Below are 27,143 nucleotides of genomic sequence, written 5' to 3'. Positions count from 1 at the left end.
AAACTGTTACAGGAGAGAGAGAGTGAGGGATGCATGTGAGCAATCGAGGAATATGGTGGTAAGAGGTGTTATGTATGGAGACTCAATGATCCGCGGGTTCAAGATAGGATGTGTGAGGAGTGTTTGCCAGGAGGAACGATAGAAAGTGTGGCTATGGCAATTAAGAGAGATGAAAGGGTGGATGAGATGATTGTGATGGTGGGAACAAATAACTTGAGTGGTGGTGTAAATAAGGCAGCGAGAGATATGAGATTCTTGCTTGAGGCTGTACGAAAGAAGACACAGAGAGGAAAGATAGTGAGTGTGTGTGTGTGTGTTGCCTAGGTATGATAATGTCGAGCTGAGCAGAAAAGCAGTGATATTGAATGGCATAATAGCGAGAATGTGTCAGAAGAGAGGATTCGAATATGTGGATGCTTGGAGTGCATTTGAGAGCAGAGAGGAATTGTATGCGAGAGACCGCCTGCATTTGAATGAGGAAGGACATAGGCATCTGGAGAGATTGCTGTTTGGAACGAGTCAGTGTGTCCCTGTGTGGATGGTAGCAGGGGTGGCCTCTTGTGGGAATGGGTACTTGGGAGAAGGGGATGACATCAGGTAATGCTGAGCCCAGTGGAGTCTAGAGGTGATAATACTGGGTATAGAAACAATGGCATTTTTATGCTTTATACCAATGTCAGGAATATTTGGAATAAGGGAGAGGAATTGGTGGCACTGATAACATCAGCCTGGCCAAAGATTATTGGGATCACAGAGACGTGGTTGACAAAAGAGGATATAATAACAGGAATAGAAGTTGCTGGGCACAGCATTTTTCGGCAGGATAGGAAGGGAAAGCGTGGTGGTGGAGTACTGCTTATGATTAGTGACGACCTATGTCCTCTAAGAGCGGAGGCTTTGGAAGGCTATGACACTAATGATTTGGAAAGCATATGGTGTGAGGTGGAGGTGGGCAAGATGGGATATTTAGTGGGGTGTTGCTACAGACCAAGGAGCACAGAGGGTGGGGACCAGGAGATGTTGAGCGTGGCAAGTGCAAGAAGAACGATTGTTATGGGAGATTTTAACTACAGCAGTATAGATTGGAGAAAGAAAGATGCATGTAACAATAAGGGAATGGAATTTCTAGAATTCTTGATGGACAAATGCCTTAGGCAACATGTAACAGAGGGAACAAGAGGTTCAAGAGTTTTGGATTTGGTTATAGCATTAGAAGAGCTGATAATAACTGAGATGACATCTCTTCCACCAGTTGGAGAGAGTGACCATATGTTTTTTACTTGGAAAATGAATAGACATGCAGGAGTATCAAAGAGACGGGAACGTATGTGGAATTATAAAGCAGGTGATTATAATAGTCTTAGATGTCAACTTGAGGAAGTTTCGTGGAGGGAGGAATTGGAAGGCGGGATATCATTAGTGCTTAGGAAATTGTGAAGGAATATTTGTTAGCAGCAATGGTAATTTGTATTCCACGAGTGAAGAAGAGGACACAATTTGAAGTAAAGTGGATGACAAACAATATCACGTAGCTCCTGTTTAATATTGTTTGTCATCCACTTTACTTCTTTACTAAGCAGGAGCTACATGCGAAAAATAGGCTATGGAAGAGATATAAGGAGACGGGTGAAGAGAAGATGCATGAAGAATATAAGACACAGGCTAGAAGAGTGACTAGTATGGTAAGGAAGGCGAAATTGGAATATGAGAAAAGATTGGCTCTTAGATCCCAGGAAAATCCTAGGAAATTTTTTAGCTATGTGGCCAGTAGGAGGAGAAATTACTGTGGAAGAATAACATTGTGGGATAAAAATGGGAATAGAGTGATGCAGAGGACATAGTGGAATTGTTCAATGAACACTTCATTGGAGTATTTCATCCTGGAGGAGTCGATTTGAATACTAGAGGGATAGAGCAAGTTCGAGGTTTAGAGGTGCAGGAGGAGAGTGTGTTCCACATACTGAATACTCTGGATGTTAGTAAAGCTGTGGGACTGGATGGTATTTCACCATGAGTTTTGAGAGAATGTGCTAAGGAACTGACAGTGCCCTTGACCTGGCTTTTCAAGTATGACAAGAAAGCATGGCTGCAGGAAAGGTGCCCATGGAATGGAAGGAAGGTAAGATAGTGCCATTGCATAAGAGCGGTAGCAGACTGGAAATATCTAATTATAGGCCAGTTTGTGTGTCATCAGTAGTTAGTAAGATCTTGGAGAAAGTAGTGAGGGACCATATACAGCACTGGGCAGATGAGGGTAATGTTATCAGTGAGAGTCAGGATGAATTTGTGAAGGGGCGCTCTTGTTTTAGCAATGTGATTGTCTTTTATAATAAAGTGACAAGAGCAGTTGATGAGGGAAAGGCATATATTGCCATTTTTTGGATTTTGCAAAGGCATTTGACAGGGTGCCACATGATAAGCTGATATTTAAGTTGCAGCACATGGGTTTAAATGTCAGGTTAGTCAAATGGATTCAGGATTGCCTGACTGATAGGTATCGGAGAGTTGTGTATGTTGGGGCAATATCAAGGAAGCAGAAGGTTACAAGTGGGGTTCCACAGGGCTCAGTACTGGGACCTGTATTGTTCAATCTTTATATTAATGATATTGTCAATGGATTGTAATGGGATATTCAGTTGTTTGCAGATGATGCGAAGCTGGAAGGGTTATTAGTAATAATGCAAATGTGGTAGCCCTGCAAGAGGATTTGAATAAGTTAGATAGATGGGCAAATGAATTGGGATGGCGGTTTATGCAGCAAAATGTAAGGTCTTGAGGTTTGGGAAACATCGATGGGATGCTGCATACTCTGTGGGAGGAGTTAAACTGGAGGAAGTAGGAGAGACAAAAGATCTGGGGTTGATGATTGATAGGAACCTGAAATTTAGGGGACATATTGCAAAGGTAGTGAAGGTAACGCAGAGGATTGCTGCAATAATGAGAAGGACACTGACCTGCAGAGATAAAATGGTTATCATTCCGTTGTATGAGACTCTGATCAGACCACACTTAGACTATTGTTCTCAGATCTGGTCCCCAGGATTTGAAGGGGATAAATTAACTGTGGAAAGGGTACAAAGGCAAATAACAAAGATGGTGTCGGGACTACAATGTTAGTTATGAGGATTGGCTGAGGGAATGTGGACTGCAGAGTTTGGTGGATAGAAGAAGGAGGGGTGATATGATTGAAACTTTTAAACTGTTGAGAGGTGGTTACAGGGTTGACACTGGGGAGTTCTTTCGCTTGGTTGAACAGCGAGAAGGAGTCATGACAAGGGACCATCCCTGGAAGTTACGAAAGAAACTGTGAGAAAGAGGGTGAGGAGTGGTTTCTTTGCATGGAGGGTGGTTGAACCATGGAATGCATTGCCTGATGGAGTGGTGAGAGCAAGAATGGTCAATGCATTTAAGGAGTGGTATGATAGACTTTGTGTTTCCTAGGAGAGACCTCCCACAATGAGTCTTTTGACTGCATTATAATAATAATAATAATAATATTTTCACTATATTATTTCAGGAAATTACAACGTACTAGGATATACATTAAAATAAATTTTAATATATTTCTATATTTCGGCAACGTCACGCTGCCATTTTCAAGAACTTAGGTACAAGATACATGCACGCAGGCACAGCAAAACAATAAATGAGCAAGAAGTATGAAGCTATTATTACTCCTAAAGTCCTGATGGTGCCCTCTAGCGGGCAATGTTGGTATTCTTGGGCGAATGGGCTGGAGGTCTTCTGATGTAGGTTTCCCAAATTTGAGGAAGTCTCATGCAGCCAAATTTGTTGAGGTTTGGCTCGTTTCTTAGGGCTGAAGCTGATTCTATGAAAAGCCTTTCATATCTGTATTTACTACGGTGTATTATCCTGGCTTTTTTCCACCGTATTCTATGGCAGGTATCCAGAGCATGGTCAGCAAGACCAGAGTGGCTGTATTGGTGAAACCAGATGTAGTCCTTGTGTTCTGAAATTCTGATATTTGCTGTCCTGCCTGTTTGGCCGAAGTAGGACAGCTTACAGCTGCAAGGGACCTGGTACACACCAGGTAGGTCTAGGGGGGGGGGGGGGTCTTTTGTTGAGCGGATAAGGGATGCCAATTTTTTATATGGTTTGTAACAAGAAGTTAAGTTATGTTTTTTTAAGATTTTTGTGATTTTTTCTCAGGTGCCTCGGATATAGGGTATGGTGATGGATTTAGAGTAATCCTTGTTGTGAGGGGGAGGGGGGGGTTGTGGTTTACTGGTTTTAATATTTTTTGGATTTTTTTGGGGGGGTAGCCATTGGCTGAGAACGTGTTGAGGATGTGGTTTAGTTCTGTGGTTAGGGCATTGTCATTCAAGCAGATAAGTTTAGCCCTGTTGTGTAGTGTCTTAATGACTCCATATTGTTGTGAGGGGGGGATTGTTGGTGAATGTATCTGCCCGTATGGGTGGGTTTTCTATATACTGAGAGGTGAATGTATCTGCCTGTATGGGTGGGTTTTCTATATACTGAGACAATCCCCCCCCCCTCACAACAATATGGAGTCATTAAGACCCTACACAACAGGGGTAAACTTATCTGCTCGAATGACAATGCCCTAACCACAGAACTAAACCACATCCTCAACACGTTCTCAGCCAATGGCTACCCCCCCCCCAAAAAAAATCCAAAAAATATTAAAACCAGTAAACCACAACCCCCTCTCCCCCTCACAACAAGGATTACTCTAAATCCATCACCATACCCTATATCCGAGGCACCTCAGAAAAAATCACAAAAATCTTAAAAAAACATAACTTAACTTCTTGTTACAAACCATATAAAAAATTAGCATCCCTTATCCGCTCAACAAAAGACCAACCTCCCCCCTCTAGACCTACCTGGTGTGTACCAGGTCCCTTGCAGCTGTAAGCTGTCCTACTTTGGCCAAACAGGCAGGACAGCAAATATCAGAATTTCAGAACATAAGGACTACATCCGGTTTCACCAATACAGCCACTCTGGTCTTTCTGACCATGCTATAGATACCTGCCATAGAATACGGCGGAAAAAAGCCAGGATAATACACCGTAGTAAATACAGATATGAAAGGCTTTTCATAGAATCAGCTTCAGCCCTAAGAAACGAGCCAAACCTCAACAAATTTGGCTGCATGAGACTTCCTCAAATTTGGGAAACCTACATCAGAAGACCTCCAGCCCATTCGCCCAAGAATACCAACATTGCCCGCTAGAGGGCACCATCAGGACTTTAGGAGTAATAATAGCTTCATACTTCTTGCTCATTTATTGTTTTGCTGTGCCTGCGTGCACGTATCTTGTACCTAAGTTCTTGAAAATGGCAGCGTGACGTTGCCGAAATATAGAAATATATTAAAATTTATTTTAATGTATATCCTAGTACGTTGTAATTTCCTGAAATAATATAGTGAAAATGCATAACCAACGTCTAAGCCTTTCCACGAGAAATAATAATAATAATAATATATAGGAGTAATAAATTATATTTAGTTTTCTCTTACATGTGTGAAGCCATAATTCAAAAATTATGTTACATCTAATGTTCATGTCTCTATTAAATAACTAGTAAAGAAAATAACTACCGTGATTTATGTCTTTCATATTTACACATTACTTATATTAAAGCGGAAGTAATGTGTAAGAAGCTTTCAGTGGTAAGTATAAAATTTATTCATCTTATATGGTGAGTAAATTTTATACTTACCACTGAAAGCTTCTTACACATTATCCAGTCATATAAGATATGATCTTCTATGCCATCATATTCAATACTTTGGGTGATGTCATTGGCTGAGAAACTTGTAAACTTCATACTGAATAAAGTATGCATGTAACATGCTAAATTTAATGATAATTGAACATATGCTAAACAGAATATTAAATTATATTTGAATAACAAATCCTGTTTACATTATATACTTTTTTAATGTTCTGCAGAATATTACTGAAAGACAAAGATCATCATCTTTCTCAAAAGTTACGTTGCCTGTACCACCTGCCTTAACTGTAACTGAGCCTGATGATGAGATTTCTTCTGGACGTGCACATCATACTAGTCATTCTTTTCTAGATTTAATTTTTCATCGCAGAAAATCTTCTGATGGATGTTCTAAGAAGAGCAGAAGTCCAACCCCAAGTAGGTGCTCTACACCACCGCCACAAAATCAAAAGCATAAATCCCTTACTCCGTCTTCTAGTTGTGAAGAGCTTACCAAAATTGCAGTTTCCAGTGCTTTTAAACCATTATTAGATGATTCATCTCATTCATATAGTGAAGGAACAAGCAAGACGAAAAGCAAAAAACAGTTAGACGTATCAGATGTTTCAGCTGATATGAGTGATTTCTCCGATGCAGAGGCTGTAAAAGAGATGTTATCCCATTGTATTAGAAAAGGTAAGATTTCCATAATGAATGTGCATTTGAGAATAAGATTTTCATATTGAATGAGTGTCAGAGTAATATTTTCGTATTAAGTGAGTTATCTCTCTCTCTCTCTCTCTCTCTCTCTCTCTCTCTCTCTATATATATATATATATATATATATATATATCCATACTGCAATTTTTTAATGGATATCAGATCTGATGTGACATTTGAACTTTAAAATTTGAACTTCTCTATTATTATAGAGAATGAGCAGAGTGAATCAGATTTCAACTATCTGCTCGACAATGGCTGTTCTTCCTTCCCCATTTTCCTGTGCTCTTGCTGATTGGTGGCTAGTAATTACTGCTTACTGTTTGTGTTATCACAAAAATTCACAAAGTATACCTGCAACATAATATCTGCAAAAAATTGCTAGATATGATGAGAAGAATCACTGTATGGACTCTTTTAATTGAATGTGAGTTAGTTGATCTCATATGAAGATAGTAGGATTATTTCTCCCAGAATCTCAGGGTTTTTTTTTATCAGCATACAGGCAAACTTGAGAACACGTGAAATATATGGACAAAAAATGTTGCCATTGTTGGTGATGGGATTAAGTGGAATTGATGGTAGTTTTGTGTAGTGGAAGAATTTAGTAGTAGTAGGGGAGACAGTGAGATTTCTGTAGTAGAGTGCCATCCCACGATGAGTCCTTGGATTCCTAAGAGGTGCCTAATAATAACATTAGAAATGGCAACAGAAGTAGCAACCCTGTGTATATGTGTGTGGAATAATTATATCTGTGCATGTTATAAATTGTTTTAATTGATGGTATCTAAGTTCCTTTGAGTACCTCAAGATTATCAAAAAATTACAGATAATGTCCCAGCAATAAATGAACACTAAAAATAAGGATAATGAAAGATTAAGTATCCCGATAATAAATAAAATAAATCAGATAAATCCTGAAACACCTTTTCATTTACCAAAGGAAGAAGGTAATACTCTTTTAGCCTTGACTTTAAATCAGTAGGTTACTGGTTACTAACAGATGAAGTTGAGTACACACTAGATACAAGGTAATGTTACTAATCATTTGTTTATGTGTATATAATTCTCTCTGTTGTGCAGATGATTTTACTGAGTTCTGGATTAATAACCTGTTTCTTCATAGAGAAAAACCTTACTTGCCTGCACCAATGATTGACTAACTCTTCAAGCTGTAAAATAGTAATAGAAAGTATTTCTCCAGTCATGAATAAAATTGCCTTTCATGCAATCACTTTTGTTCTGCAGACCTAGCATATATAAGTTATCATGAGGCTACAAAGGCCTCTTAGTATCGAAGTGTATTTATTATTGTTATTATTATTACATGAGCATCTTCTTGGAGTTTACAGACTTAATCACAGAAGATCCACTAAGCAATTCACCAAACGTTCGTTAACCATAATTCACACAATGCCTGCCATATTGCTTAGAACTCATTTACAGACAAGATAGAGTGATCACAACTGACTCTTACATAATATCTTATTTATTCACCATTCTTCAAGCAAAAAGTTTAGTCCTCGCATCCTGTATCACTCTTTTGCTCACTTTCTTAGTTCTTCCCTTATCCCCATTAATCATATACTCAAAAAATTCCTCTGCATCGACTCTATAAAGCTCTTTAAGTAACTTATACATTTCTATCATATTCCTTATCTTTCTCACTGATCAAGCAATTTCTTTCTAACCCAAAAATCTTCAATCTCTCCTTATAAGGAACACTCCCCCATCTTGGTCACTCACTTCTGGATATCTCTCTCTCTCTCTCTCCACTTCTTACTCATCCTAAGAATCCAGCTGACCAGCAGGGGCAAATTCTCCATGCTTGCTGCACAAGCTCATTACTTGAGAAAGAAATAATATTTATTTGTTAATAAATGCATGCATTTATAAGGCATTCCATTTAGGCTTTTATTTTTGTAGACAGAAGTCATCTTAAGCTTGCACGGCAATAATTGAGCTTTGCATTGTGTGTCGAAGGCCGATGCTTTCACGTCTAGTCAAAGCTACCTTGGGTTGCTCGGTTGTGGGAGCTTCCAGGTCCTCGCTGCAGTACTGTGATTTCGTGTGCACGCATAACCATTTCCGCTCCCTTCACGTTGTTTTAAACACAGGCCATATGCAGTCAAAGTAGCTCTAGCCAGTGAGCTTCAGCCAGCCTTTACAAGTGTGCATGTTGCTTGGGAAAATTAAGTTACAACTAACTTTTTATGAATTTGTTGTTTTAAGGATACTTGCGACATAAGACTGAATGATATAATCACGTAATCACAAGAAAGATATTTATTTAACCAAATATTTCGGTCTGGAAATAGCAGACCATCGTCGGTGGTATTACAAGAACAGTTTAAAAAAATATACAAGCTAGAATACTAACAATAGATCGTTGAAATTAGAACATGCCGCGTGATGTTATATCACTAAGTATGAAACGAAATATTTTGAAGTAGAAACATGATTGAATTTGCTATAAAAAAAAAAAAAAAAAAAAAAAAAAATTAATGAGTAATCTTGATTAGGCTTTCCCAGATTTTTGATATAGATATGCAGTCATTACGATTCAGGTTGGAATGATGGAGCAAGGCCTCCACGCTTTCCTTGAACAAACGTTCGAACCTATAACGGGATCTATGTAAGAGGCGCGTTTTGCTCCATCATCCCAACCTGAATCGTAATGACTGCATATCTATATCAAAAATCTGGGAAAGCCTAATCAAGATTACTCATTAATTTTTTTATTTTATTTTTTTATTTATTTATTTTTTTTTTTTATAGCAAATTCAATCATGTTTCTACTTCAAAATATTTCGTTTCATACTTAGTGATATAACATCACGCGGCATGTTCTAATTTCAACGATCTATTGTTAGTATTCTAGCTTGTATATTTTTTTAAACTGTTCTTGTAATACCACCGACGATGGTCTGCTATTTCCAGACCGAAATATTTGGTTAAATAAATATCTTTCTTGTGATTACGTGATTATATCATTCAACTTTTTATGAAGATGTTATTGACCAGTTCATAAAGAAGAACCGTAGGGTAGAATTTGTATTCAAATAGGTCAGCTAAATTGAAAAAAGATAGAATATCATTTGTAAAATAAATGTTGTATTTGTATGATTAAATGTACTTAAATTTCTAAATATATAGTTTTAAATGGTCAATAATTCATTACTCCACTAATCAGACTTCAATCACACCTCTCACTCCCTGAATGATAACAAGAGCAAGTGTGAATTTCAAGACCAGCATTTGCCCCCTGCTGCCCAGATCTATGTGCAATAGCTAGATAAGGCTGTATCAAAGGCTTATATAGAGGTATAATGATCTCCTTATTTCTGCTTCTTAGGATATACTTCAATAACCGGGTAACTTTATGAACTATTTTAGCCACATTTGAAAGTATGCCCTTTGATCTTTAATCTGACTTTTATGCCCTTTAACCCACAGACCACCAGCAACTTGCCAATCTCTAGACTTATCAATTTTCATCATTGTAGCACACAGCTAGTAATATTTTTATCCCAAAATGTATAATCCTACACTTTAACCTAACGCCATTCTCCATTGCCTATATTGTCAATCTTTTTAAATCATCCTTCAAGATCTCTGCATAATTTTTATTGACCTTTGTTCTGCCTAGTTTTGTAATCAAAAAACAACTGACTATTTCCCTCTCAGATCATTTCATCTGTCATTAATGTACAAGTTAAATAGCACTGGACTGAGTACAGATCCTGTTGTACATCACAGTAACGTACCTTCTCTTGAACTCTATTCTTCCAGAAATCAGTCTCTGTATAACCATCAGATGTCATTTTACCATATCATCAGCTTCATATCCATACCCCTTTGTTGTAATTTACCAACAGAAGTTCACACAATATCCTGTGAAATGTCTTTGTAAAGACCACCTGTATCAGACTGTTGCAATTCCCATTATCCAACTCAACTGTCACTTGATTATAAAAAATGAGGAATTACTTAAGCATGACCTGCCCTTTACAAAACCATGCTCTTTCCCCCATATACAAAAATTTCTACTTCTGTCTTGAGTCTCCTTTATGCAATGAAAATATTTTTCCCTCGTCCTCTTGTGGGACCCTGGTAGAGCTGAGGATAAAGTTGAACAAACAGGATTTGCCAATTTCCTTGCACATTCTCGTAATACATGAGCTGATATGCCATTTAATAGCTGTATTCACATTAAGATTTGGTTAATATCCTATTCACCTATAGTTTATCTGTGTGTTTCCACATCAGCACGTGTCACATTTATTGTAATATCTCCACCCACCTGGATGACCCACCTTGTAAAGTGATCACTCAGTAATTCATCTATTTCATGCACTTCCATCACTTCTCTACCATCAGCATTCATTAAAGTTATCTCTCCATAGTCATTCTCCCTTTAACTTGCCACACACCAAAAAAAATCCTTTGGCTTGCTCAGGTAACCTCCTATTGTACTCTGATTTTGTCTTTTTTACCATACTGTTTGCCTGACGACTTGGGCTTTATACTGCTTTTGCACTCACTAATTACTATTTTTCTTTAATGTCCTCCACAAACTTTTTTTTTTTTTTTGGCAGCTCATGTTTAATGATCTACTCTTCTATTTAATTCCAGTACCAAACTTGATTTATCTTTCCACAATGTATGCAGTCTGCTACTACTTCCTTCAAGCATCCATTGACTATTTGCTCATTCATCTTAGTCCTTTTAAATCTCCTTCTAGATCACATAATTTTTATTAACTATTGCTTTACTCTGTTTTACTAACATTTTCCTCCCCACCCCCAGTTCCTTTATGTCATGGCACTGCTGTAAGAAGTCTCTTGAGTTTATCATAATTATCTACTCTGTAATTTTACATTTACTCCTTAAAACTGAAAGCTCCACATATTTAGCTACTTCCATGTTATTATTACTATTATTATTTAGATGGGTGTCTCCATGGTGTCAAAGATGTCGTGGGAGAGTCTCTGACACCACCACACTACCCATTATTCACAAAATACCTATCATACATCTCATCTGCTTAAACTTATTTATTGTTGGAGCACTCACAACCACCACTGGCAATCCATTCTACTTATTCGCCACTCTCCAAGTAAAGAACCTAGCCTGCACACCTTTACTAACCATACTCTTAGACAACTTCTAAGTGTGATTCCTTGTTCTCCTAGTTCTCATGTATTGAAAAATTTCTTTTGTATCAGTCTTATAGAATTCTTTTAGTAACTTATATGTTTCTATCATATCCCCTCTCCTCTACCTATCAGCTCAACTCTGTAACCCATACACCTTCATTCTATCCTCATAGGGAGTATTCCACAGACCTGTCACCAGCTTTGTCACTCATTTCTGAACCCTCTTCACCACCTCCTGATCCCCAAGAAACCCAGGCAAACCAAATCTGTGCATAGTAGTCAAGATGTGGCTGGATTGTAGCCTTATAAAGAGGGATAATAACCTCTCTGTCTTTCTTTGTCAATGCATTCTTCAACAGCCAAGTAAAACTCTGATCTATTTTGCCAACCCTTGCAATATGTCATCTGAATTTCATCTCTATCCACCAACAAACCCAGATCCCTAGCCTCATCAATTTCCTGTAATCTACTACGCCATCAATATGATATAGCGTATGCAATCTTTTCATCCCAAAGTGCCTACATTTTGCAACATTAAATTGACAACCATTGTTCTTTGCCCACACTGCCAATTTATTTAAATCACCCTGCAGGATATCTACATCATCTTTATCAACTATTTCCATCCACAGTTTTGCATCATCAGCAAACAACTGAATATTCCTCCTCCTCAAATTTTTTCCTGTATCATTAATGTACAAGTTAAAAAGCAGTAGTCCTAGTACAGAGCCTTGAGGCACTCCACTAGTTGCCTTCATTCAACTTGATTCCACTCCACTATACACCATCCTCTGATGTCTGTGTAGCAGCCACTCCCCGTATCCCATTTGTTCTAACTTATGTAATAGTTTTCCATGCGGTATTCTGTCAAATGTCTTTGCAAAAGTCCAGCAGTATCATGGTGTAGCCATTTCCTTTATCCATTTCCATTGTCTCCTTATTATAAAATGTGATGTTGGATTCTGATTATGTAGAGATTAGAGTAATTATTATTTGCTTCAGAATCCAACATGATCTTCCATCACAAAGGCTAGACTTGTAAATATTATTTAATGTATATAACTTATTTTAAAATTTAATATTCATATAACTGCCTTAATTTTGTCTAATATTTAATTATTTAATCAAAGATATATGTATGAATAATGAAAATACTGTATTAAATATTAATAAGTTATTTTATTTATTGTTATGTCAATATTATAAGAACTTGTATTTGTAATTTAACTACACATTTATTGAAATGCAAATATTCTATTTATTCTTTTTTGTGAAAGTTTAACGTTATGTAATAACTGAATGTAGTTGTATAGCCTAATGTAACATTCGCGAGAATGTTTACGTTTATCGGTTGTCATAGAGACGCGTGAAATAAACGAGCGCGAGTGGAACAGAGCGTGGACTAAATAAAGAGGAGAAAATGTATACGTAGTAGGGGAGTTGGAACGGAATTTTGGAAGTAAAAGGAAGCAGGGTGATAAAATAAAGAAGTAGAAGTAAATAAAAGGTTCTTAAGAGTAGGAGTTAAGTGGATAATTTTTATAAGTGAGCAAGAACGTAACGAATATTATAGTTAGCTGAAAGTGAAATCAGCGATAATAATAGAAGGAAAATTAGAGCTACAATCGGATAAAGTAAAAAGCTGAACATTCAAGGAAGAATTCTGAATAAACCCAGCTGATCTAGTATTGCAGCTTATTTCCGATTTGCCCTAAAGAGAACCTCACAGTGTTTTAATTAATTTATGAGTGATAATAAGGATAGTTGAAGAGCCCTGTAATTGATGTCAAGAATTCTGAAGCGTAATTGATAGTGCTTTAAGTATAACTGCGGATAAGTTTTGTAGATGTGTTTTTATTCTTTAAGTGTGATAAGTAAGTTCCAGAAGTTTGCTCACTACATAATTGATGTACTAAGAACTATTTCCGGTAAGGTCTTTCATAGTGTTTTATTTCATTGCTTGAAGAATTGCGTGTTAATTACGCTATGCTTAACCTAACTTTAACTGCGGAAACTCTTCGTGATTGAGAATTGGAGATAAGAATTTTTTGAAAGATATTTTTCAGCTATTAGTGCCAGTGATACTTTGAACTTATAGCATGACTGAGAAATGTGTGAAAACTGATTAGATTGGATGTTCTATTATATTTATTTAAGTGTAGAAACTTTGTAATCCAGAAGCTAAGAAAGTGCATGTGAAGACTTGGAAGATTGTGCTAATGTGATTAACTTGACTTAATGTTTGACTTGTTACTACTATTAAAAATAAGAAGTAAAATTTATGTATGTGTTATGTGACCTATATTAAATGCTTCATTTGTTAATCTAACTATTGTATTTGCCTGAATTTCTTTTTACTGCACCGTTCACAAAAATTTGAATCTAGCGGGAATCCCAGAAAGAATATAAATACTTCGGCCTGAATGAATGAAAAGACTGCTGACTAACTTTAAATTGATCCTACTATTTCATATAGACTTATCTAAGGATAGAGTGGCGCAGTATAATTAGTGATCAATTTACAATTAGTTGTGTTTTATTTTATGAAAGCGACTTGTAACAAGATGGCGGATTCAAATACAACGTGAAAAAACAACGTCACGACAGTGAATAAGTTATTTGAGGTAGGACATACCTTTTACAAAGCCAAGCTACCCTCTATAATGTATCATACTTCTATTCTATTCTATTCCTGAATTTTACTTTTAACCACCACTACAATGATATTAATTGGTCTGTAATTTGCTATCTTGGAGCCATCTTTATGTAATGAACTATCTTACCCTCTTTCCACTCCCTTGGAGCCTTGCCAAAATGAGACTTAAACAACTTCGTCAGCGGTATTGTCAGTTCTCTTGCACATTCTTATAGCACATGAGCTGACATACCATCCAGGCCACTGCTGTATTTGCATTGATATTTTTCAATATATTGAGTACCTCCAGTTCATCTACCTCAATTCTAGGTTAAGACTGCATGAACAGCAATGTGTCCTTCCCCCAGTTAAAATCAGATCTTTTTATGCAGTCACTAGATCCAGTTCTCTCAAACTCTTTGTATCCTCCAGTATGTGCTGCATAAAGTTCATTTTCTTCTTATGTGTTCTTTCTTCCTTTCAGTCTGTCTCCAAAGTCCCCCCCCCCCTATAATAATTACTCATTCTCCACTCATTGAACTTATTTGTTGATGCATTACATCCATATTGTCATGTGAATCTCCTGGGCTATAACAGAAACTGACAATATATTTTAGCTAATATTTACTACTGTTTCACAACAGATGGCTTCATGTATTACCTTCTGCTAATCTGGCCTCCTGCTGAACTGCTACTCTTTTGGCTACAGTTCTTCTGTTATAATCAGTAAACCCCCCCCCCATGCACATATCCATTTCATATATATACACATATCCCTAATAGCCTATCCAAATAAGTAAATCATCTTCTATCGGCCATGTCTTACTAATGTCAACAACTATGGCCAAGAAGAACTAACCAATACCACAAACTCTTTCACTTTGTTCTGAATACTTCTGGCATTAGTGTACATAAAGTACAGTAGTCATGGATGTGCAACTATCCTTACACTTTGTATTGACTATCTCATTTTCATTCGTTACTTAATTAGTTATTATTTAATATTTTTTATTTTCACACTCACTTCCCATTGGTTCCTGCACACCGGGGCTGCCTCAGATGCAGTTTTTCGTGCCCCATGCACAGAGGGGCCCTGCACTTTCAAATTTCTAAGAGAATTTTATAATAGAATTTTTGATAAGTTTTAAAAGAGGTAAACCGTGAGTAGACATATCGATACAAAATAAATAACGGAAAAACTCATGTAGAAAGATTATTTAATAGTATAATTTTCGCCTGTGTGTGTCACAGGCATCTTCAGTACATTAAGCTCAAATTTAAACACTAACTGACAATTCCAAAAAGCGCCACCTAAGTAGCTGGTGTAAGATAACTAAAAAGGTCAATAACTTTCCTAAAAAAAAATTAATACAATAAAAAGTTAGGAAAGATCAGCTGATTTGTAAAGTACTATCTCCCATAAAGGGGATAGACGTAAGCCGTCGGATCTGTTTAAGTTAGGAGAATGAAGTAGAGTTTCACATGTTTCTTTATAAAGGCGTTCCATGAGAAACTGACTTTTGTGAAGAACTCTTGTCTTTCTCCAATGAATTCTGTGTCTAGTGAAGATGGCATGTTCAGAAAGTCCAGACTTTTCAGGTTTAAAGTATTCAATATAAGATTGGTATTCTTCTAGCCGAATAGAGGCAGATCTTCCCGTTTGTCCGAAATAAGATAATCCACAAGAGCACGGAATCTGGTAGATACCTGGATGATTAAGATGTGGAAGCTTGTCCTTAGGAGAAGTGAGAAAGGTGGAGATTTTTCTAAACGGCAACAAAAATATTCAGTGGTTTTAAAGCTTTTGCTATACGTTCACTGATGCCTTGTACATAAGTGATAGTAATGCGTGTTTTTTCCTCTGTGTTTGAAGAGGAAGACATATTAAAACTACTCAAAGTTCTTTTAATGAAGCAATTCTTATAACCATTAGATAGAAAGGAAGAAGTTATATATTGTAGTTCTTTCTGTAAAAGATCGTCTGTAGAACAAAAGGAATGGGCCCGATGAACCAGTGTTTTAATAGTTCCTGCCTTTTGACTGGGATGGTGATGAGATTCCACATGGATATAATGGCCTGTATGAGTCTTCTTTCTATAAACTGAGAAATGTAGGATACCATCTGGTTGGCAAAGAATTAGAAGATCTAAAAAGGCTAACTGCTTATTTGATTCTACTTCTAGGGTAAACTTGATCCTAGGATGAAATGCGTTTAACTTAGTGAGAAATTGTTGAAGTTCATCAGAAGAGCAATTCCACAGCAAAAATGTCATTGACATATCTCCCAGACCTACTCATTGGTTCAGATATGTCAATGACATTTTTGCTGGTAGACAGACTATTTTTTTTTTAATGTAATTCCTATTAACGAAAGATTGTGAGCCTATAGTACATTAATACCATGATTGGGTTATGATTTTTTTTTTAATTCTAATTTTATTAATGTATTTGTGGATGCAAATGGATATCTTATTGAAAAGAACAGTAAGAAAGTTTTAAAAAGAATTAAAGTTGAGCAGCTTTTACAGGTAAACTGTAGACTCAACTGTGCAGATATTATTAAAGAAAAAATGAAACAAATTGAAAATAAGAACCAAACCTTGGAGTCTCAGTGGCCAACTCTAAAGAAGATGTTAATTGATTCAGCTAGGGAGATATGTGGTGAAGTTGTTGCAAGGATAGAAAAATAAGAACACTATGGTAGACACAAGAAGTTAAAGAAGCAGTCCTGGAAAATAAAAAAGCATAACAAAAGTTCCTAACAAAAGTTGGCAGATGCCCTAAAAGAATTCAGAGAAAAATGTAAGATAACTTAGCTATGTGTAAAAGTAGCTAAACAAAAGTGTCATGAGAAGACTTTCATAAGAGTATGAAAACTAAATATCAGGAAGGTGGCAAAATGTTCTGGGGGGCTATTGAAGAAGCTTAGAAATGGAGGAAAGAGGACTTTTAAAATAATCAAAGATGATAAAGGTGACATGAAAACTGAAGATAAGGCTGTCTGGAATGAATTACTATTAAATGAACCAAGCAATGACAGAATCATACTAGAAAATTTTCATGAGGAATGTAAAGAGGAGTTACATATTAATAATTCAGGTAGAAAATGCTATAAAAAACTTGAAATGTGGAAAGGCAACTAGTAAATAATATTCAATCCAGAAATGGGTTATGGAGGTATAAAAGTTTTGCAGAGGCTACACTGCATAATTCAGAGGACCTGGAAAGAAGGTCGAATTCCCAATGACTGGAGCAGAGTGCTCATAGTACTCATCTATAAAAAAAAAAAAGGGAATAAAATTGAATGTGAAAATCACAGAGGAATTTCTGTACTGAGGTAAGATTTATGCAAGCATATTTGAAAAGAGGTTTAGAAAAATTGTGGAAGAGAAACTCAGAGAACAACAAGCTGGGTTCAGGCCAAATAGAGGTTGTCAGGATCAGATTTTCACTTTAAGGCAAATAGTTGAGAAATCGTGAGAATATGACAAGGATCTGTGCTTAAGTTTTGTAGATCTAGAAAAGGCATATGACAAGGTGTCCAGAGAAAAGATTTTCAAAACACTACAATTATATGTGGTGAATGGAACATTATACAGAGCAATGCACAGTCTATATTTAAGTTGTCAGTCAGCAGTTAGAATTGAAGGAAATATTTCAAGATGGTTTGATATAAAACGGTTTCCAGTTATTTCCACTCTCATTCATCATTTATATGGATCACATTATGAAAGAAAGTGACATTAGACCTGATATTAGAATTGGAGATATCCAATTTAGCTCTTTGCTTTATGCAGATGATGTAATTCTAAACACACACATAGTGTAAGTCTCCAGGATTCTTTAACTAAATTGAATAACAGCTGTAACAAATTTGGCATGAAAATCAGAGAGAGAAAAAAAGTCCGAAACTTGTATCTTGCTTTCCATATCACTTCCACTGGACACGATGTACTCTGGCAAAAAACGACGATGTCATACATAGAAAACAACAGTTATATAAGAAAATTTAAAGAAGCTGCTAATATGCTAAAAAACCCAACCCAATGCAATAAAAATCAAGGTTTAATTCTCAATCAAGTGTGGTCAGCTCTAATAAAAAAATCTACCTCAATCCGAGTTCAGACTGTATGAACGAGAACAAGAACACATGACATCGTCCAGTATTGTTCAACGTCAATAATGTTTTATATCTGCATTCTGTTATTTGAGTTTATGAATAGCCAGATGGTTATGATTTGTATTTATTAATTCTCTTGTTTAAACTTTAAGTTGCACTATTTACCCCCTGAAGATGTAAATCCTACGATTTACGAAACTTGTCGGGAACTATTATTTCAGTATTTTGTATAACTGAATAATAAAAAATGTGGTGTAATCACAGAAATATATCTTTTGAACCAATTAGCCACAGAAGTCTACGCCTGCAATTACAAACTTACGGTGAGTGCTTTTGGCATAAAGTTATACAACTAGAGAAACTACACATTAAACATCTCAACTTCATTAATCGTCTAATTTTCCTCATCCAATGCAGAGATATAATGAAGTCATCCCGAAATTCATCAAAATGAAACGCATATTCCATACAAACAAGGCCTTCAGAATTTATCATAAAATGGAACTAGCTTTTCTAAGAGAAAGAATTACAGTCACTAGAGCTGAATTAGCATTAATTAGTAATAACACTTTTTCTCTTCATAATAAACTGGCCACATCTCTTCCATCCTACCTATGGAACAACATCGACAGTGTTACATTCAACAAAGCAATAGCAATCTCAGAACAGAAGAAAGATACATTAATTCATAAGTTCAACTTACTCCTTCAGAAGAAGGAAATACATAAAAAACAACTAGATCATTCAAAAGTAGTTATTAACCTTTCTTCGAGAGTTCTAACAAAAGAAGAGAATAATCTTTTACTTAAGGGTTTTAACTTCACCTTAACCCCACGTTTCCTACCAAAAATTGATATCATAGCACAAATAGAAAAAGGAATTAGAAATCTACCGGACAACACGGCAGATCTTATCCATATAGGAAGTGCAGCTTTACTATTAAAAAGCAGATTACCTCATAGGAATCTACCTTACAATGAATACGCTTGCCTTTTAAAGGATGACAAAAATATTGTCATAATCAAAGCAGATAAAGGCAACGCAACTGTCATTTTAAATGTTACAGAATATGATAACAAAATGAAAAGTCTCCTGGAAGATACAAACACCTACAAACCCTTAGACAGAGACCTGACTTGGCATACACACAAAAAAAAAAATGATCTAATAAAAAAAGTGCCTCTCTGGACGGAAGAACTTAAAAAATACTTACAATCAAAACTTCCTTTGATACCAAGAATATATGGTGTTCCAAAGATCCATAAGACAGATATACCTTTAAGACAAATAGTAGATGGAAGAGATTCACCGACTTCCAACTTTGTGAAATACCTCACCAACATGATCTCACAACATATAGGAAAAACATCTTCCTTCATAAAAAATAGTAAACACTTCATAGAAAAAGTGAAAGATATACATATTGGTCCAACAGACATCTTAGCAAGTCTAGACATTATCAACTTGTTTACAAACGTCCCGAGACAAATTTTGAATCTCCTAGAAGATCTCTTCCCTCTAGACATCTTAAATCTTTTTAAACATTGTATAAACAATACTTTTTTCACCCATCAAGACAGAATCTGGGAACAAAAAGAGGATTGGCTATGGGTTCATCATTATCACCGGTATTAGCAAACCTATTTATGGAAAAATCTGAAAACAATGCTCTTAAGAATTACCATAAAAAAACCAAAAATATGGCTACGCTATGTGGATGATATTTTCATCATATTCAATGGAACAGATGAATGGAACAACAGATGAACTTATCAATTTCACAGATTATCTTAAGAATTTGCACAACACCATAAAATTCTCTTTAGAACAAGAAGAAAATAAAAATTCATTTTCTGGATATTTTATTAGAAGTTAATGAAGAAAGTAAACTCTCCTTCTCAGTATATAGGAAGCCGACAAACACTGGAAGATTTATAAATGCAACCTCACACCACCATCCTTCACAAAAAATAAGCTTAATTAAAACTCTTTGAGACAGAGCATACAATATCTCCAGCACAAGAAAGATGTAATGAAGAACTAAAATACTTAACACAAATCCTCCAACAGAATGGATATGAAACAAAAACCATCAAGAGAATCCTTAAAATGCCTCCAACTAACAACACAATAAAACAGGATTACAAAAACGATCTCGCTTCCTTATATCAAAAATGTTACAGATAAGCTAGCCAAATTAATGAACAAACACAACATAAAAGTAGCCTTCCTTCCTATGGAAAAAATCTCAAGATTCCTATATCCACCAAAACCACCTCATCATCCTCTTAAAAAACCAGGAGTCTACAAAATCTATTGCTCTTGCTGGATTTGTTACGTAGGACAGACAGGAAGATCTGGAGAAATACGCATGGCTGAACACCAAAAAGACGTACAATACAAAAGAGAACAAAAAACGGGTCTTGCTTTCCATACCACTTCCACTGGACACGATGTACTCTGGCAAAAAACGACGATGTCAATCATACATAGAAAACAACAGTTATATAAGAAAATTTAAAGAAGCTGCTAATATGCTAAAAAACCCAACCCAATGCAATAAAAATCAAGGTTTAATTCTCCATCAAGTGTGGTCAGCTCTAATAAAAAAATCTACCTCAATCTGAGCTCAGACTGTATGAACGAGAACAAGAACACGTGACATCGTCCAGTATTGTTCAGTGTCAATAATGTTTTATATCTGCATTCTGTTATTTGAGTTTATGAATAGCCAGATGGTTATGATTTGTATTTATTAATTCTCTTGTTTAAACTTTAAGTTATACTATTTATCCCCTGAAGATGTAAATCTTATGATTTACGAAACTTGTCGGGAACTATTATTTCAGTATTTTTTAATAACTGAATAATAAAAAATGTGGCGTAATCACCAAAATATATCTTTTAAGTCCAAAACTATCAAAATAGGCAGGAACATAAAAAATATTTATAAAAAATATATAAAAAATATTCAGCTATTTAGACACAGTTTTTAGTGAAGATGGCAAATTAAATCTGAAAATAGACAATAGCATAAGCAAAGCTAGTATGGTAGCCATTTGAATAAAATTTATATGGAATAAGAGAAAAATTAGCCATACCACCAAACTTGCAGTATACAAAACAATGTTCAAGCCAGTTTTAACTTATGGATCTGAGAGTTGGGTTAGAAATAAAGCACTTGATCACAAATATGAGGGTTCTGAAAAAATTAGGGGAGGGTACCGATGGCATCAATGGCAAAGTCATATAAAAAAATGAAGATATTAGAAAGGAATTTGGCATTACTAGCATTCAAGAATGTGTCAGCAGAGCTAATCTGAGGTGGTATGGCAACTTAAGAATGGGTGAGGAAAGGTTATCAAAAAGGTGTTTGATACCAAGATGGCAAGAAAGAGACCAAGAGGAAGATCAAGGTCCAGGTGAAACAATTCCATTAGAAGTGCAAAATGTTAGATATGACAATATTGGAGTTCTAACCAGTAATAGACTGATTTGGAGGAAAATTTTGATAGGAGATTAATAATAATGTAAACTTAATGATTTTTTGCTATCATAGTAATCTGAACACCCCTTGCATCTACTTTCAGAAGTATTTCCACAGGATATAGTGAAATTATTTGACTTTGTTATGCATGCTGGATAATTTTATTTGTAAGAATAAGTTTCACAGTCAAGTTGAAGAAAACACATTGGGAAGTCTACTCTCCTCAGCACTTGCTCTTTTATTTAGAACATTTAGCACTTTTATTTAGAACATTTAGAAGACATCTTTTTCTTGTTCACACACCCTAAGCCTTCATTTTGGGTTCATTACATAAGCAACATTTTTGCTATCTGGCCTAATAACGAAGACACATTATCTACTTTTTTTATCTAATATAAGCAATCTACATTCACAAATTAAATTTACTACAGAAATGGAAAAATACAACAAATTGTTCTTTTTAGATATTCTACTCCTTTATTCACCATCTGGTGAATTAATTAATTCCATTTATCAAAAGTCTACTTTCACTGAATGCTATCAGCAGCAACCAGCTCACCATCCATCACAGAAGACTGGAATTATAAAAACTTTATTGCAACGTGCTCATACTGTTTGTTCTACACCTTGACTATTACAGCAGGAACTTTTAAACTCAAATGATATATGAAACTCAGTGGCTTCTCAGAAAGGACCACAAAACAGCTTTTTAATTCCTATACTCCTAATTCAAATAATAAGGAAACAGTATGTCAAGTTCCAATTCCATGCATTTCTGACATCTCAGAACCCATTTCCAGAATTCTTAAGGCATATTTGTGAAGACAGATTCTATATCAAAGCTAACAATTATATCAGTGGGTTTTAGGGAATCATTTTTTATTTTATCTAGAAAATTAGAAGAATTTTTTATAAATGAGTGGGAGTTGCCAAGCTGAGCTTTCAATAGGTGTGCTAAAAATTTTGATTATTTGGTAAGTAGGTGAATTTATGCAGTTGACAGTTGTATGAAGAGGAATGTTTTTCTTATGTGACTTGGGCAAACCATAGAACCTAAGGAGTTCTAGCAAATTAAGTTCAAAGTTTTTCTATGGTGTCTCCATCAAGGCTTACAATTTCATCTAGCAAAGAGTTCAATTTTCTGAGTTGTCTGTTAGTGGGATTGTAATCCAATTCTTAGTACATTGATCAATCCTGAAATAAAAGAGTGATTTTTCTTTTATAATTAGCAGAATGCATAACAACATTATTGCTCCCCTTGTCAGACTTATTGTCAGACAGTCATCTCATTAGTAATAATGAGATGACTGTTGTGTCATAAGGATTATAACACTTTCATTTCAGCTAAAGTGATGTTTGTAGGTGGAAACTTGGATTTCAGTAGGATGGATGAAATTTCCAAATGAATCCTCACTATACAGAGTGAATAAGTTCCATTCAATGTTGAAAAAGAAATCGAAGTAAAATTTAATTTCTACATAGTATCCTGTACTATGGAGAAGTCATGTCCTTTTTAAAAAATAAGGGTTTTTGCTTTCAATTAATGGGTGTCCTGAGATGTTTACTACCCAATTTTCTGGAACAGCATGAGGTGTGCTTTGCTCCTTGACAAGGGAATTGAATTTATGATCTAAATGTCAGTTGTGTTTATTAAATGAACAGTAGAGAGAGAGTGCTTAGCCACAGTGAGAACTATATTGGAAAATTGAGGGTCTACAGTTGAGGTAATAAAATTCTGGAGATCACAAACAAGATGTATATTAATAGCTAGTTCATTTTTAGCAACTTGTAGTTGATTGCATGAAGAGCAATAAGCTTATGTTGAAATAAATATTATGAACACCCAGTAACTTGATCGATTCCTTCAGTTTTGCAAAGTTTTGAATAATCTTGAGATCATGTCATTTTTTTGAGAAAGGCTATCCTGGCTCCAAGCTTACCTTGTAGCAACAATAATTTTCCAAGTTTACCGGTCTTTTTAGTCTCTCATGGCACAAGTATCTCTTAAACAACAACTGGTCTAATGGATAGGATATTTGCTCTCCAATAGTAGCAAGTTTTGTAATGAGAGATAATGTCCAAAATACGAATGGTAACCAATGGTGTGCTGTGGATTGAGAGGGATATCCAGTTGTTTTCTATCATGCAAAGTTGGGGAGCGTAAAAAGGAGTGGTGTTGATGTCAGCTTTGTTCTATAAGATTTTAAATAGACCTTTAGCTTGGACAAATGACTGAGATTTAAGTTTTGAATTACATAGGTATAAGTTGTGTATTGTACAGTATTTGTGGAGAATGCTTCAGGAGATGGATAAGATTCAAGACCTAAGAGACAATAGTAGATATTCACCTGAAGTTCATCAATTATACTTAACTGATGTGATGACTATGTTGTGCATTATTTTATAAAAAACACACTGATAAGAAGGAATAGTTGTGCTATGCTATTAGGCAATGGTCGGCCCACAAATGTACTATTATGCTTAAATTTGGTCACCTAGTTTCTGCTTTGATGTGAAAATTAAGCAGAGGATTCAGAGTAATGAGTGATCAAGGTAATATTGAGACTCTTGGTTATAGGGAGAGGTTGAGGAAACAGAAATTGCATAGTTTAGTGGACAGGAGGAAAAGAGATGATCATTTTAGTTGGTGAGTAGATTTTAAAAGTATAATATCTCTTGGTAGGGCAAGAATAATAGGTCATATCTGGAAACTGTGTGAAAGTGTGACAAAGAGGAAGCAAGGAGTAAATATTTTTTTACACGGAGAGTGGTGGATGGGTGAGTGGAATGTGTTATGCTGGGAGTATAAATGAGTTTAAGGTTCAGTATGATAATCTGTTGGCACTATGGAAGTTTATCATGTTAATAATAATAGGAGTATCCAGTATAAGATATTAATTTATCAAGAAAAATTGATGTTTAAAATTAACATTCTTTTCCTGATGAAGTATATTTAATGTTTAACCTTTTCTGTTTATGCTTAAAATAGGAGAGCCAATAGACTATAAAGAACTTGGTGATTATTCCATATCAACAGTGTTAGCTGAGGTAAGAAATTATTAGTATTGATTATAATAATCTTCATTCCTATATAACAGTTTTAACCATACCAGAGTTCTTGATTACACATATGAGGCTTATGTTTGATTTGTGGTTAAATATACTTGACAACTTGAAGTTTCATGGCTGGCAATGATGTGGAGGAACTTGACATGCAGAAATAGAAAGGTTATGATACCATTGTGTAAGGCCTTGATCAGGCCTTATATGGTGGATTATTGTGCACAGATTTGGTAGCTGGGTTTTTGTGGTGATGAGGATATGTTGGGAAGGATCCAGAGAAGATTCACAAAGGTGGTCAGTGGTCTTTGGAATGCAGAGTACGATAAGATAGGAGGAAAAGAGGTAATTCCAAGAACAGATTGAGAGAATGTAAGTTGCAATGCCACATGAATAGGAGGTGGGCAGGGGGGGGGGGGGATGATTGAGACATATAAGCTAGTCAGGGGGTTGTCATCAGGTTGGCATGGAAGAGACCATTGCTGACTATATAAGGAGGGTGTGTGAGCAGAGTGAGGAGCATATTCTTTGCATGGAGAGTGGTTGGTGAGTGAAATTCATTGCCTGAGAGTGTTGTGAAATATAGACACATTAAATCAGTTAATTTAATGTGTCTATACATTAGATAAGCATGGTTGGATGAGCATTGTGTGCAATAGTGTGTACCTCCCACGATGAGTCTCTGACTCCATGGAGGTCAGATGTTAATAATGATAATAATGTTGTAATAAATTTACTCGATATCAGATTGCTAAACTGACTCAATTTTACTGAAAAGGAGAATAAAGATACCTGTGCCACTGCAGCAAACACTTTTGCACATGAAACTACAGTGAGCTTCAGGAACACCAGTCATATATGGGAAAATATGATCCTCAGCATAAACTATCTTTGGTATCTTGCTACATAGATGATCACAAATTATATCCAAAAGTCTATTTTGTTATGTTTTATTAGTGCATTAATTAGGTTCTATTTAGACATTTTATATTTTTTAAATATAAACCTGCACATAAGAGGTAGTTGAAAAACCTATCACACATAGAAAGATAAATGAGATTGAAAGTGAGAAGAATGATAGCGAAAGTTGGACGTATCTTGGACCGAAAGTACGGAAACAAAGAAGGATGAATGAGAGTGAAAGTGAGAAGAGGGGGATCGAGGGTTTTAGAAAGATTTAATGATAGAGAGAATGTGTTGCGAGATTCGGAAGTTGAATTGGATTGGATGAGGAAAGAAATGAAATGGATGTGGAATGAAATTAAGATAATTCAGGTCAAAACTATTAAAAAAAATCATGATGGCATGAAAGAGTTAACGAAAGATGAGTGAGTGGCGTTGTATGGCGACTCCATTATTAAAGGTGTGCTAGCGGATAGAATGCACAAGGTATGTTTTCCAGGTGGTAAAATGAGTAGAGTGATTGAGACATTGGATATGAGGTGGGAGCGAGCAAAAGAGTTAATAGTATTAATTGGTACAAATGATTTGAGAGAGGACAAAGAGCATGTCAGAATGGATATCAGGAGGCTGCTTGGAAGGATAAAAAAGAGAATAGTGTGACAGGAAGGGTAGTCAGTGTGTTGCCTAGGTATGACTGTGGTGAAATGAGTCGGAGACCAAGGATTATGAATTATATGCTGGCTGAAATGTTTGAGGAGATGGGAGTACAGTTTGTTAATGTATAGAATGAGTTTGAGGGATGAAGTGAGCTGTATGGGAGCGATGGACTGCATTTGAGTGGTTATGGTGTGAGTTGCTTGGAGAGACTGCTGCTGGAAGGTAGAGAAGTGAATAAAGAGAATGAATCAGATCGAGAGGGGAGTGATGTGGAAGTGCAGGAGAGAATGAAGAAGTGGATATGAATGGGGAAGTGAGTGGTGTGAGTATAGAATAAGAGAGAAAGGGTGTGCAAGAGGAGCAGGGAAACGGGGAGGCTCAGGGTGGACAGGGGTACACAGCATGAGAAAGGTGGATGCTCCAAGAGGAGGTGAGTGCATTTGTAGGCAGGAAAGGAATGGGATGACCAAGGATCAAGAGGAAACAGTTGGAATTGAAAAGGGTTCTAAATTGAAGAAGCAGAAAGGAAAATGGCCCCAGTCTAGCATTCAGAGATCACATCGAGTGAATGGTATCAGTGGAACTAGCTGTAGATCCAGAAATGAGCTGTTGTGTTTGTATGCCAATGCTAGAAGTATAAGAAACAAGGCAGATGAAATGGTTGCACTAATTGCATCTGTTCACCCAAAGATTGTC

The 27,143-nt window shown here is 35.9% G+C and overlaps 1 protein-coding gene across 3 annotated transcripts in view; it reads left to right on the top strand.

The window, feature by feature from the left end:
- LOC150101414 (uncharacterized) overlaps positions 1-27,143 on the top strand; it is a 510,839-nt gene that overhangs the window by 252,659 nt on the left and 231,037 nt on the right. For all 3 annotated transcript variants that reach the window (XM_090400454.1, XM_090400453.1, XM_090400455.1), the window contains exons 7-8: positions 5,946-6,402; positions 24,817-24,875. In XM_090400454.1, coding sequence (XP_090256580.1) covers positions 5,946-6,402; positions 24,817-24,875 — 516 coding nt within the window. The remainder of the gene's footprint in view (positions 1-5,945; positions 6,403-24,816; positions 24,876-27,143) is intronic.

Source organism: Typopeltis vanoorti, chromosome 11, assembly GCF_054136105.1.
Source record: "Typopeltis vanoorti isolate ZY-2024b chromosome 11, IOZ_Tvanoo_1.0, whole genome shotgun sequence".
In the NCBI taxonomy this organism is placed as follows: Eukaryota; Metazoa; Arthropoda; class Arachnida; order Uropygi; family Thelyphonidae; genus Typopeltis; species Typopeltis vanoorti.
This window is presented reverse-complemented; position numbering and strand designations above follow the sequence as displayed.